The sequence below is a fragment of the Thamnophis sirtalis genome, unplaced genomic scaffold (assembly GCF_051295495.1).
Source record: "Thamnophis sirtalis isolate CommonGarterSnake01/CBP01778 unplaced genomic scaffold, rThaSir2_p1.2 scaffold_13, whole genome shotgun sequence".
Classification (NCBI taxonomy): Eukaryota; Metazoa; Chordata; class Lepidosauria; order Squamata; family Natricidae; genus Thamnophis; species Thamnophis sirtalis.
Genome location: NW_028261393.1, coordinates 21136659 through 21151297, shown reverse-complemented (window position 1 = coordinate 21151297; position 14639 = coordinate 21136659). Strand labels below are relative to the sequence as shown.

The 14639-nt window shown below is 38.4% G+C and overlaps 1 protein-coding gene and 1 long non-coding RNA gene across 3 annotated transcripts in view; one reads left to right on the top strand and one right to left on the bottom strand.

Moving 5' to 3' along the window:
• The window catches only part of LOC148043099 (uncharacterized), a 44290-nt gene that overhangs the window by 6609 nt on the left and 23042 nt on the right, over positions 1-14639 (bottom strand). The window lies entirely within an intron of this gene.
• On the top strand, positions 4106-13567 carry PITHD1 (PITH domain containing 1). 2 transcript variants are annotated; one of them, XM_087727042.1, is made up of 6 exons: positions 4106-4411; positions 6534-6577; positions 7592-7669; positions 10091-10195; positions 11422-11607; positions 12835-13567. In XM_087727042.1, exons 1-5 carry the CDS (start codon positions 4106-4108, stop codon positions 11570-11572), a joined length of 684 nt encoding a protein of 227 aa, XP_087583168.1. In that variant the 3' UTR covers positions 11573-11607; positions 12835-13567. The 2 variants fall into 2 exon arrangements, with proteins under 2 accessions (XP_087583168.1, XP_013915912.2); XM_014060437.2 differs by having other exon boundaries at positions 4111-4411; positions 11422-11530.

The window sequence follows — 14639 nt, the reverse complement described above, 5'->3', positions numbered from 1 at the left end:
CATAGCACAAACCTGTCACCAGACGGACTGATAGCAGTAGTCAAGAGCTTGTGTCAACTACAGGAATTATGGGCTCATCAATGATAGGCAATCCCCTTTAAATGCAGTTTTTGGGGCCTTAATGGCCTAGAAGAACACTTGTAGATTAACCACTGCACAGTAGTTACTGTTAACATGTGAAACCATTGGCTAAATTCCACTATAATACTGAGGACTAATTGAATGCTTCATCTAATTAACATCAGAATTTGAATTATGTACTGCAAACCTATCCAAGCAGGCCTATTCCAGATGTTTTAACCAATTCCCACATTCTTTGCCAGTGCTCTCTATGGAGGGGGGGATTCTAGGAATTGAAGTGACAACACCTCAAGTCAGGTTAGAAATCATTTCCATGGAAAGGATTTTAGGAACCTCCAGTTCATCTGTCATTCTCTAATGTGTAAGGTGTTTTTATTTTATTTAATGTTGTTTTAAATTTAGGCAAACATCAAATGATTTGGCTTTTAACTTCCTTAACCCTATCCCCGATGTTTTAACAACAGAGTAGGCACTGTAATTCACTGTTACCCCTTAAAGAATTCCATGACAAAATTTCACTCATCTAGGAGTTTCGTTATGTCCCAGAATAGAAAAGATAGAGCAAGCCAAGGGGGCAGGTTTTGGTCTGGAGTGACAGCGTCTGTTATAAAATAATCTACAAGAACTTTTCATGCACAGAACAAGCCTAGGAGAAAAAGTTTTGAGAGTGGTCCATCTGTCTCTGGTGCTTATTGCCTGCTGCTATTTTAGTCCTGGAGGAGACACTGAGCTCATGATCTTACCTATGGTGATATTGATAGGTGTGTGTTGTGCAGGGAAAAGACAGCTGGTTTTGGAAGACCTGATGGTGTGTTCCCTAGTGCCACAGTTGAATGAATGTTGATGTCCTTGTGCCTTTTCCTGATAGAGGAAAGAGAGGTTCTCCCAATGGCCTCCTAGTGCCACTATTCTGAACTCTGGCCTTTGGGTTTTCTGCTGATACTCAGGTCATCATGAGAGTAGCAGTCACAAGAGCCCTGTTAACTTAAAAACCAGTAATTCCTCCATAAAAGTAAAGCTGGAGTGGATATGTAGTGTGTGCCATGTGGGATAAGAAAACCCTCTTGATGTTCTATGTTCAGTCCAACAAACAACATTCTCTCCAACACATAAGAGACAGCGTCTTTTAAAAAACCATCATAGAATTAAATTGTTATATGCATTTATATGTATTTTGTGTATTTATGTATATATACACATACATACACTATGTGTGTATGTACACCCACATGAAATGCATATAAATTGTAATTACGGTATATGCATTTTGTCTATGTAAGGATGTGTATATGTATGTACACATACATCTGTATGCGTATATATATGCGTTTGTGTATATAGATAGATAGGTATAGATAGGTATAGATAGATATAGATAGGTATAGATAGATATAGATAGGTATAGATAGGTATAGATATAGATAGATAGGTATAGATAGGTATAGATAGATATATACACACATACATATATATACGCATACATAAATGTCTGTGTACATACATATACACATACGTACATACACAAAATGTATATACGCGTGTGTATGTATACACCCACGAAATGTATATAAAACATATAATTCTAATTATATGATATATGCATTTTGTGTGTGTATACATACACATTTTGTGTGTGCATACATACACATTGATGTATGTATCTACACTCGCACATACACTACATACATATAAAAATTTAAATGTATGATGGTTTTTTAAAAAAGGAACTATCTCCCTCCTCCCTGCATGTTTTGCAATGGGCTTTATGTGGGACACCATTCCCAACCTGAGACGGTCCTTGCCAGTTGTGCAGGAGTTGAATGCCCCTTAACCCCTGCTGTCTACAAATTATGGGGTTTCCGATCCAATCTATCTGGAGGAGGCAGATGGCAGGGAAGGTTGGCTAATGCCATTGTGACACCTTTTCATAGCACAAACCTGTCACCAGACGGACTGATAGCAGTAGTCAAGAGCTTGTGTCAACTACAGGAATTATGGGCTCATCAATGATGAGCAATCCCCTTTAAATGCAGTTTTTGGGGCCTTAATGGCCTAGAAGAACACTTGTAGATTAACCACTGCACAGTAGTTACTGTTAACATGTGAAACCATTGGCTAAATTCCACTATAATACTGAGGATTAATTGAATACTTCATCTGATTAACCTCAGAGTTAGAATTACTGCAAACCTATCCAAGCAGGCCTATTCCAGATGTTTTAGTCAATTCCCACATTCTTTGCCAGTGCTCTCTACGGGGGATTCTAGGAATTGAAGTGACAACACCTTAAGTCGGTTTAGAAATCATTTCCATGGAAAGGATTGTAGGAACCTCCAGTTCATCTGTCACTCTCTAATGTGGAAGGTGTTTTTATTTTATTTAATGTTGTTTTAAATTTAGGCAAATGTTACAACAATTGGCTTTTAACTTCATTTTGGAAACTTTTTGATGGGTGGGAATACACAAAAGACTCAGTTGCTGGATTATGACAACTTGGCCTCTGATTCTCGTTGGGGATCCCACATATTTTAAAGTAGGTGCGATTTTCCGGTTGCACACTACACACAAAAGAGCCATAGGAAAATGTGGCCCCCTGCTGCTGCTCCCCCATCCCTGTGTATACTACAAATAAAAGGTAATACATTTGTCTGTTGATTCCCCTCTTGTAAATAATTTTCTATTTTACTTTTTTGGTGGTAACTCTCGAGATAAATATTTTAATTAGATAACTTATAAGAAATGAATTGTGTATCAATAAAAGCCAAACACTGGAATTTGCCTCTGTTAATTTTTTCTCTCTTCTCCTCTCTCACTTCTTGGATCCCAAAAATAAAAGTAACAATTCCTAGACTGTCCCCCAGGCTGTGTTGCTATGCCAAAAAAAATGAGGAATGGGGTAATTGGGAGTTTTAGCTAAAAACAGAGGTATGTGAGAACTTAACAGACTTCCCTGGGAAGACTTAAGAGCAACAAAGACAAAATTTCACTTGGACCCAGGCCAGAGACCTTCGTGGCCATTTTTGGAAAGGAAAGGCTGGGCATGCAATATAGATGCAATTATGAAGTATTGAATTGGGGAGGCAAAAATTTTGGTTTTGAAGTACTGTATATACTGTGTATTGTAGAAATCTCTTTAAATAGTCAAGTTCATACAATAATTCATAATCAGAGTTAGTTCTGGATCTTTCAGCTGAAAAATTGAGATGGCTAAAACTCAGATACCCAGAATTAACTTCATACAATGTTCTTTCCTGTGTATTTTGGTTCCTATTCGTATGTTTTTATTCTTTGTCTTGTATTCAGAAAAAGTATTGGAGGTGGTTTTATTGTTCTAGATATTGTCCTAGGTTTTAGATTGGGTATTTGTTCAAAGAAGATTATACAATTCTCCCTTCCAGCAACTTATTTGTAGGAGGTGTTTTTTGTTTATCTTCCATTAATTGTACAAAAAATCTGTCTGGAGAGAATTATTTATCTTGAAGAAGACAGTCTTTCAATCATGGCAATACATATGTGGAAAATCCAGCCTTCTCTAACTGGCTGAAAGTTCTGAATTTTATAATCCTAATATATCTGGAAGGCACTGTGTTGAGGGACCATGGTAAAATCCAACCTTTTTGGGGGAGTTCACTTTAAATTTAAAATTTTCAGATGGCTAGGACAAATATTAATATTTATTTCCTTTAAAAGAAAATAATTGTATTTCACAACTGTAACTCCAATATCATCATCTTCCATCTATATCAATCTACTAAAAAGGTAAAGGTGCCCCTCACACATATGTGCTAGTGGTTCCTGACTCTAGAGAATCATATATATATATATAAATGGCTGTGTGTGCGCGTATGTTCCAGCATAAATTTGGGAGTTGAAGTCCACAGTCTTAAGATGGCCATGTTGCCCGCCTCCCCCAGCCACTCCCATCCGAGGACCACGGTTTAAAAAAACACAGGCCTGTACTACGGCAAAAAAATCAGCTGCTCGGTTGCCGGGGCAACCAGAAGGCGCCGCCCTCCACCACGTGATGGGGATGTCCGGAAGAACGCTACTTGCGTCTGCGCGCACCTTTGTTGACGTCCGTGCGGGTTCTGTCGGCGGCTCCAGGTGGGGGGCGGTCTTCTCGCGCTTGGCCATGTCTCACGGGCACAGCCACGGCGGGGGCAGCTGTTGTCATAGCGACGACCACGAGGAGCCACCTGAGCGGCGGGGCCAGGCCTGGGGCCTATACCTGCGCATCGACCGCGAGCGCCTGGAGTGCCTCAACGAGCTGGTGGAAGGCAGCGGGGCGCGCGTCTTCCGCGCCTGGGAAGACCGCGGGGATAAGCAGAAGGTAGGTTATCCCCCGGGAGCGGGCAGGGCAGGTGGGCCGTGACTAGCTGCGGTCCAGGGGTTCCAAGGAGAGGCGCCTTTCATGCAGAGCCCGTAACCCTGGCTGGAGTCGCATAATGTAACTTTGGTGCTTGTATCCTTAGGATTTATATTGATTGTTTCCTAATATGATTTCATTGCTTATTTGTACCCTATAACTATCACGAAGTGTTGTATACTTTTATTCTTGATGAATGTATTTTATTTTTCTTTATGTACACTGAGACCATATGTACCAAAGACAAATTCCTTGTGTGTCCAATCACACTTGGCAATAAAGAATTCTATTCTATTCTATCTATTCAATTCTCTATTCTCTATTTTATTCTATCCTATCCTATCCCATTTTCTATTCTATCCTATTCTCTATCCTATCCTATCCTATCCTTTTTTCTATCCTATTCTAGCCTCTTTTCTATCCTATCCTATCCTCTTTTCTATTCTATCCTACCCTATTCTCTATCCTATCCTATTTTCTATTCTATTCTAGAATACAACAGAATAGAATTCTTTATTGGCCAAGTGTGATTGGACACACAAGGAATTTGTCTTTGGTGCATATGCTCTCAGTGTACATAAAAAGACAAGATACATTCATTAAGAATCCTAAGGTACAACACTTACTGATAGTCATAGGGGACAAATAAGCAAACAGGAAACAATGCCAATATAAATCGTAAGGATACAAGCAATAAAGTTTACAGTCCTGCAATCATAAGTGGGAGGAGATGGGTGATAGGAACAATGAAAAGACTAAAGTAATAGTAATGCAGCCTTAGTGAAGGTTTGACTGTGGTGAGGGAATTATTTGTTTAGCAGAGTGATGGCGCTTGGGAAAAAACTGTCTTTGTGTCCACGTTCTGGTGTGCAGTGCTCTATAGCATCATTTTGAGGGTAAGAGTTGAAACAATTCCATTCCATTCTATCTCTATCAAAATAGGACTCCTCATAGCTAAGGGGTGAACGCAGCCACAGAATGAATATTAGCCTAGATGAGGGTTTTCTCAACCTTGGCCACAATGGGTGGACTTCAACTCCCAGAATTCCTCAGCCGATATGCTGGCTGGGGAATTCTGGAAGTTGAAGCCCATCGATTTTAACTAGGGAATTCTGGGAGTTGAAGTCCACCCATATGAAGTGGTCAAGTTTGGGAAACCTCGATCTATACACATGAATTATGTCAATTAAGATTAACTTCAAATCCTGAGTACAACCAAGGAAACTAGCTCTGGAGAGGATTTGGACTCACTGCTCAAGAAATCAAGGATCTGGGTGTGCCAAAGACCTGTGAAGCTTGATTGAGAAGCTATGGCTAAATTAAACCATGGCTAAGTACTGTATGTCTTTTGAACTACTTTTTTACCCAGGACAGGCGTATGTTGTGCTGCTCAGGTCAATAAGGAAAACTAAGTGTATTAGAAGATTTCCTGCCATCCCCCCAGATCTTCTGAAATGTGGATAATAGAGCAGAAGGACAGGGTAGAGGCGTATAGAAATGCAGAATATAGTTAGCTTGATGCAAATCCTAAAGCACAAATGACATGGTTTTGATAAGCATGTTTGGATATTGGCACCTGTCCTTTTGCTGGTGGAGAGTCATTTGCTAAGGCCCATTGACGTTTTTAATGACAGGATTCCTAAATGGAATAAAGCATTAGGATATGTTACAATGTGAATTGCAGTTTGTAATATAATGCTTGCATTTGAAAAGCATGAGCATATATTACAGGTACATGTAGCATATTGAGCAAACCATGTCCAAAGAAAGCAGTGCTGAGTACTGTCTATGAGGCAAGCTGATATAATGGTTTTTTGATTGTACAAAAAAAAAAGGCTCCCAACTTTCGTGCACCTTCTGATTGGAATATATATTCTATTTTGATACTATTTGGTATAGCTCCAGTCTTCTCTGTGTATTATTAATGTTTAAACACTTTTTCTAAGAACTTAAGTTGAAAGTCCCCTGTGAGATCCTCAAGCAATCATTTTGAACATACTGGTTTTTATGGAACAATTGTCCTTTGCAATATATATTTCAGATTGAATGTAAAACTCTTACATTAAATCCTATTCATTTTTTCTAGTTTGTAGAAAGTGATGATGATGAAGAGCTCTTATTTAATATTCCGTAAGTAGTCTTTTTCTAAAAAAAAATATTGCTGGCTTTTGATTTCCTTTTGGAGATTTCATAACACAGTTTTTGGAGGTGGGCTGATAGCAATAAAATAGAGAGAGAGTTTGTTGTCCTAGAAGCCAGGAGACTGTGAGTTCTAGGTCTTCCTTAGGCATAAAAACCAGCTGAATGACTTTGGACAGTTCTGTCTCAGCTCAATCTATCTCACACAGTTGTGGGGGAAAAGAATATTGGATATGTTTGCTAACTTGAGTTATATATTTTAAAAGGATAGGATAAAAATCTAATAACAACAACAACAACAACAACAACAACAACAACAAAATACGGACAAAATACTGGCGCATAATACAGCAGACATCACACTGGTTGAGAAAAATAAGGTCACAATCATAGACATCGCAATATCAGGTGATAGCAGGGTCGCCATAAGGAACATGAAAAAATTGCAAAATAGCAGGACTTAAAAATCGAAATTCAACGACTATGGCACAAACCAGCAGTGGTAATTCCAGTGGTAATTGGCACACTGGGTGCTATTCCAAAAGCACTGGAATTACATTTAAAACAGTTAAAAATTGACAAAATCACCATCAGTCAAATGCAAAAAGCCGCACTGCTTGGATCTGCATGCATATTACGAAAATACTTTACGACGTCCTAGGCCCCTAGTAACCAATGCCAAATCCAGCGAAACAACTGGCCGCTGTGATACAATTGTATAATAATAATAAACTATTTTTAAAATAATTATGTGGCCTTATTTTAACTAGATCAGCCAAGATTGGTTAGTAAGACAATTTAAGGTGAAAACCTCACAGTGTCCATAGGGTTGTGTTAAGGATGTGTGGTTATTTTGTTTAAGTCTTAACTGATGACGATGTAGTTTATTCCAGAACTCCATGTTAAGTTAATGGGACTCCAGTGGCAGATAGTGAAAACAATAAGATTCCTTTCAGGCTGAACTGAATATGAAAGATCAATGGCATTTTTTTTTTCTTTTTGCAGATTTACAGGCAATGTGAAATTAAAAGGAATAATTGTGATGGGAGAGGATGACAATACACACCCCTCAGAAATGAGACTGTAAGTTGAAACAGTGGACAGATCATTCATGTTGCAGAAGCCGCTAATTAAGATGACAGATTTTTTTCTGCAATGAATAAGTGTGGTTTTAGCTTTAATTTTTGCTTTAATAGTCTGAATTAATAATAACTACCGGGCTGGTTTGCTGAAAAATAATGAAATGTTGATTTTGATCCACACTGAAATTCTGCAAGAAAGAAAATTGGCTGGCTTACTGAAATGCAGGATCCAACATGCACAAATATATGTGATGCTGTCTGGTTTCTTTGAAGTTTTCATATCTTCTGCCTATATTAACACAGTTGCCAGAACATGTTATTCAGGATTCGGTTTCTCTACATCCTTTCAGTCACTTACAAATTGTATCCTCTTCAGCAAGATTCTCTGTGATCTATTTATTGGATTCCAACTTTTCTTTAGCTTTTTTTGTAGTAGTAGTGATTTCCTGAACTTGCTATTTATTTCAGTCAAGAATAAATAAAAGACTGGAAAAATAATTGCTGGAATTATAATAATGATTCTTTCTTCATCTCAAGGAATTCTTTATAAATCGGTTTACCAGCCTTTGCTTAAAAGTGTAGATGTCTTTAAATGGCTACAATTTTAAAGTCCTGAGAGGTTAACAGCTACTAAAAGAATCTGTTTGGAATGTCTTTGTGTTATCACCACTTTTTAAAGTTTTAATTTCTTTCCAACATTGTAAGTTTTAATACACGTGCTGAAATAACTACACTTTTAGAACAGCTATATGATATTGTTGATGGCTTTGCCTGACAACCAAATTTTCATTTGTCATTTGCTATTCTTAGTGTCTGGTTTATTTATACATTTATTATGAAACTTTATATGCCTCACTACCTCCAAGGACTCAGAGTGATTTACAATAAGAGTAAAAGAAGAGCCAATTTGGTCTGGTGGTTAATCACCAGGTTAGAAATGAGGAAGCTGTGAGTTTAGGCATGAAAGCCAGCCAGATGGCTTTTGGCTGGTTATACGCTCTCAGCACATCCTATCTCAGAGGGTAGTTGTTGTTGTGGCTGGCCAGCGGAGCTGACAGCAGACTTGGACAGTGAGGAGGTTGGTGAGGAACATAGGCCAGTCCTGGAGTCTGGGAAATGCTCTGGTGAGGACTCTGTGTCGGAGCAGAAAGGGGGCCAGAGCCGTATGCCAGTTATCAGAGTCAGACATCAGTGAGGCAGACAAACAACTGGAGCCTGTTCCCAGTGTGGCATGCACAGCCTGGCCAGATGAAGGGAACAAGGGTTGACTTGGGAGTAAGACCACAGGTGGACAATGAATGGCCCCTCCCAGAGAAAATAAAAAAGGAGCGAAAGGGGAGTAGAGTTTGCAGGAGTCAATTAGTTCGCTTAATTAGTTTGTGATTCTCTGAGACTCCTTGTCAAGTTTTGCAGATATCGATCTGGCCACTCTCCAAGCCAGATAAGGTCAGTGACTGTAAATCCACCCTTGAAAGACTTTTCTGGATGTGAATGAGTAGAATGCATAGTAAATTAATACAAGGTTTTTTTTGGGACAAGGAGTTTGCTTCATGCTCTTGGAAAGCCTAGGTCAGCACAGTTGTGGGGAAAATAGGAGGAGGAAGGAATACAGTAGTACATTGTGTATTTGCTACCTTGAGTTATCTATAAAAACAATAAAGGCAGCACAAAAAAATCTTCAATAAAAAGTTTCAATAAAAAATAGCTCTAAAATGGAAGAGTTACAGTAGCATTCCAGTTCCACCTTCTGTGCCAAAGAATCCTTGGAAAAATATTTTGTACTTGCCCTATGAAAAGTAAATAAGGTGGTGGGATTTTCCCTGTATCTCAAGGAATATTGGCGTTGCTGCTTGTAGGTATTTAACTGGGACCTTGTTACTTGTTCTTCAATGAGCTGAGCGCACAAGATGGACTAAATCTGTCAGGAGAAATTGTCCTACATGTTTACTCGTGTTGAGCCTTACAGGATTTCCTAGATTAAAAACAGTATCTTCAAAGAAGCTAGAAGCTCAGTGCCAACCACTGAGCCTTGCTCTTGGTTATTAATTTCGGGTGCTATACTGTTCTGATATTTGAAGATGCAGATTCTTTTTTAGAAAATGGGAAATTTGTAGAGTAGGTGTAGACTGAAGTCCTCAAGTATAAAATCAATAATTAATATATCATTGTTGACTTACGTTCTTAGTTACTTATAGACTTGTAAATTATAATTTTATTATTATTTGGGGGAATAGTCTTTTTATACAGTGTTCTAAACAACTGAAACTGAACTTTTTCAATATTGCTGTTTTGATTATCATGTTTGCGTTGTCCTAAGAACCAGTTTGAGTATTTCTCCATTTCCCAGTTCAGATGACTACAATGGCTAGCTGTTGAAAACATCGGGTAACATTTGTACAAGCTGACCTTTGCCTTTTTCTAGGTTTAAGAATATTCCTCATATGTCCTTCGCTGACACTGCCCGAGAACCAGATCAGATCTTCAGCCTGAATCATGACTTTTTAGGAGAACTGGAATATCCAACAAAGTATGTCATGACTTATTCCGTCTTTATTCAAGATGTCCGGTATTTGAGCCCCAAATTCAAGTAACATGAGCCTTGGGCTCTAATAATTAAGGGTACCAAGATGGAGAAGTTTTTCTCCCCCAGTTCTTTTTTGTGGAGGATGTAACAGACTATAGAGGAAACCATAGCAGTAAAAACTGTGCTCTGCTTCAGGTGTGGGAGGGACTCCAAAGAGTTTTTCTGATTATGAAACCATTTCATAATCGGTATATTTTAAAATGTTAACTTCTTTCTAAAATTAGTTAGCTGCCATATGACAGCCTTTCTGCAATCTCCCTCCCTCCAGTAGTGTTGGAACTGAAATTCCAATCCCAGCATGTTTGCCTACAGCAATTGACTGCCCACAAGCAACAGCTCTGAGGGACAATAAACAATGGCACAGCTAAAAATTAAAAAAATGACTTTATTTTTTAGTGAATGAATTATATGGTAAAATGTTGCCATTACATCTGGGGCGGGCGGGGTGGAGGGAGGTAGTGAGGTCCTCATGGAATGGAAGATTGAGGATAGCCCAAACTCTTTCAACAGTTATTGCAATGTAAAGCTGGGGTTGCTTTTTCTTTCAGCATTTCTTAGCTTCTGAGAATGTTTCTTTATTTTAGGCAGGTAGAAATTCTGGTCCTATTGAGCTACAGTGAAAAGTTTTACCAGTATTGCTTACCCTGAAAGGGAACAGTATGATTGGGAAGGTTTGTGCGTATGTAAATGTATGTTCTGGCACAAAATGCCTCTGCTTGGTTCCTTTTGTTATTGGGAAGGACTAAATGGAAACCTCTATTTTTCTAGCCAATCAACCTGACTGTGCTGTACAGATTGGTTAGTCTACTTGGCTTGTTCTTTTACATGTCAAAACTTTTCGCCAAGAGCTTTTAACATTTTTAAAAGAATGAAGCAACCTAGGAATCTTGGTTTAGACATGAAATTGAATAAAGATACATACAGGCTTTGTGGTTTGTTGAATTGATGTGGCTGGCAGGAAGATCCAAAAAGAGCAATATAGGAAGGCATACATACCAGTGTGCATACTTGCTCAAGGTGACTACTACAGTATTTTTATTGCAGAGTTTTAATTTTTGTGGGGAAAAAATCTGGCTTTCATGCAGTTTAGTTTTAGTGGTCAAAACTTACAAAAGTGTCCTATATGTATGTTACAATTGTAAATGCAGAATTTTTCCCCCCTTTTCCAGAATTGCTCGCTTCTCAAATGTTTATCATCTCTCCATCCACTTCTCCAAGAACTTTGGTGCCGAGACAACAAAAATCTTTTACATAGGCTTAAGGGGAGAATGGACAGAAGTAAGTGTGGGGATGAAGATGACAGATGAAAACACTAAATAAATAGATGCAGGTTGCAGAAGCTTTTGGGATTGAAGGTGCACCTCAAAATGCTTATTAACAGTTAAGATTTACGAACAGGAGTCTGTGAGATTCTGGCATAATGCTCATACTTAAGAGGACGTAACTGTTGTTTTATAATGTCTTCCCAAGCAGACCTTACTCATCATGGCATCCTTCAGTTTATCTTGAACTGCATGACTTTAAAATTTGTGTTGGTTGGGAATTCTGGGAGAGGTTGTCTTAACATGTCAGCTAACCCCATATTCCACCCTTAAACTTCCTCTTTCTGTTTGGGTTGGATGATGAGGAGTCTGAAGAAAACCTCTTTGAAAATTACTTAGTATCCCCCCTTCCCATGTTTTTGCCTGCCTGAATCACTATTAGTCAAATACAGCACATCATAAAAGACCTGTTTTCTTCATTAAATAAACTTTCCTGCCACCTCACTGGTTGGTTATTACTGTGCCTCAAGAGGCAATTGAATGGGTGTTATTTTAAGCCTGAATATCTCCTTCCAACTGCCACTTTCATGCACTTACAAATGGATTGGCATGAAGGTGCCCCAAGGTTTCCTGTTTTTAGATAAACCAGGATTTATTTTTCTATGTTGAGCCAGGAGCTAAAGCGAAGCGTTTGAAGTAATTGTTAGTGTCTTGTCTTTTTTTTTTCCAGCCTTGTCCCTTTTGCTGTTTTCTAGCCCAGTGCCTTTCAAGCTAAGCAACCATTGGCAAGTGTTGACTCAAATTCTGCCATGTTGAGTAAATGTGTGAAAACATTTCAGTCAAAACATCTTCACCAAGAAAGGTCCCATTCTGTCCTTGGAACGGCTGTTCTGATTTCACTGGAAATGTTCCAAGGTCAGAATAATTTGTTCTGACTCATCAGAAGTGTTATGTTCTTGAAAGGGATTTTTCTCCTGGGAAGACCAAGGTCACAATAGCTCATTTGGGCTCAGAGTATGTTCAAAATGCGATTTTTGGGGATTGCACACCTCTAATTTTAAACCTGTGCAGACAATGCAATGTGAAGGAGTGACGTGTTACGAATTTAGGAGGAAGGTTAAAAAGGGACAAGTTGCAAATTCCTCAAAAGAAGTACAAGTTATTCAGAATGAACTACATGTTCTGTAGTTTGAAAGAGTAGATAGATGTAATGACGGCTGGTGTAAATGGAGAGGGAAAATCAAATGATTGCTTTAACTTTAACTTTACCAAGATATACAAAGAGACCTCTGAAGAAATGTTCAAATTGTTTCTCTGCAGCCTCATCGACACGAAGTGACCATATGCAACTATGAAGCAGCAGCAAACCCGGCCGATCACAAACTTGATCAGATCACGCCACAGACACACTTCATTTCCTAACTGGGAAGGCTTGTTCAACGACAGAAGTCTGGGTGGACTGACGAAGGTGTTGAACATTTGAAGCTAAAAAGGATGGTGTGGCTGTTATCTTTTTGGGAGGTATGCATGTGGTTTTGAAAGCATTTGGTGTCAAATGCTTGGCAGAAAGGTACAAAATTACACTGTTGCTAAGATCAATTGTGAAAGTTGATCTTAAAATCATTAATTCTTCCTGGATGTCACCATGACTATCTTGGCAATATCTTTCTTCTTGGCCCAGAATGTTTCTAAGATGGTGAATTTTTTGTTTAGTTGCTGCTACTTTTCTTGCTGACGTACATAAGGGGTGAGACTATTGGGTGGTGGCACAATCTCTAGGTCTTCCATCTCGCTTTTGAATATAGTTATGATATACAAAAATGAAATGTTCCTGGTGGGAACTTGACTAATTTCCAGTTTATGTGATTTCTCTAGCATAATAGTGACTGGGCTGTGTATCAATGTGCTACAGGCATTGCTATGAGCATAATTTAGTAGCTATCTTGCTGATGCATAACAATGTTAGTTGTTAGTTTAAAACCTAGAAAATAAAAAGATCTATGAATTTATCTTGTCTAAAATGGAACTTTTTGTAAATAAACATGCCAAAGAATCCCTTGATTACTTTTTTTAAAAATTCTGAACTGAACTTTAATGTTGAGATACATTATTAGTACAAAGTAAAGTAAAAATGGTATAAAAAATAAAATTATTGTGGAATGCTCTCAAGAATAGGAACATTTTGATCTGGAGTATCTAATTTTGTTCCTTTAAAAAAATCAGATTTGTAGCCTATCAGAGCTGTCCTTTTAAGACCAACCCCTAAACTATTAAGAAAATCTATTCAAGTGAGTGGCCTTGTGATTTGTTTGGTTTCTGCCTAACATGTTGTATGAATCTAGTTCAAAGTTTTTCAACAAACTTAGTTGATAACTCTGCCCACTAAATTACCAGTAATAGTATTTCTGTTCTTGCTTTATCTCTTACTTTAGAGTGGTAACCACTTTATGATATCCTAGAACTGATTTCCAAAGTTCCCAAAATATTAACTACCTCACTTTGTATTTTTAAAAGAAATGCTTGCTGCTGTCTTCTTCGGCCAATGTTGGAAGTGGTTTATGAATATATGCTTAATTGTTTTCATTTTAAACAAAGATGAAAAATCTTCCATGCAATTGAGCCAAGAGAGATGGAAGTTTTCCTGCTACACACTTTTCTTTGGGTTGTCCATATAGAGCAGGGTTTTTCAGCCTTGGCAATTTTTAAAGACTTTAAGGAGTTAAAAGCCCACCCATCTTAAAAGTTGCCCAAGTTTTTAAAAAAACACCAATAGTGTAGAGCTTCAGAACCAAAGGCTGAACCCTACCTGCCAAACTTCATCAAGGTATTAGACAAATGCCCCCACAGGGATTACAAAGCAGGACATCCTGTTCTCCCTGCAGTGCACCAGTTATGTGGATGTTGTGATTAAGCCTGACAAACATAGCCAGTGGCGTTTCCAGTTGAATCGCAAAAATAACAATCAGCCACGCCAAACTTTGCTGTTTACCATCCAGTGATGAACACTTAAATCAAAGCCAGTTATTAAAACCCAGGATCCACTACCACAGAGGTCTTCAAATTTGGCAACTTTTAAGACTTGTGGATTCAACTCCCAGAATTCTCCAGTCAGCTATGCAGGGCTT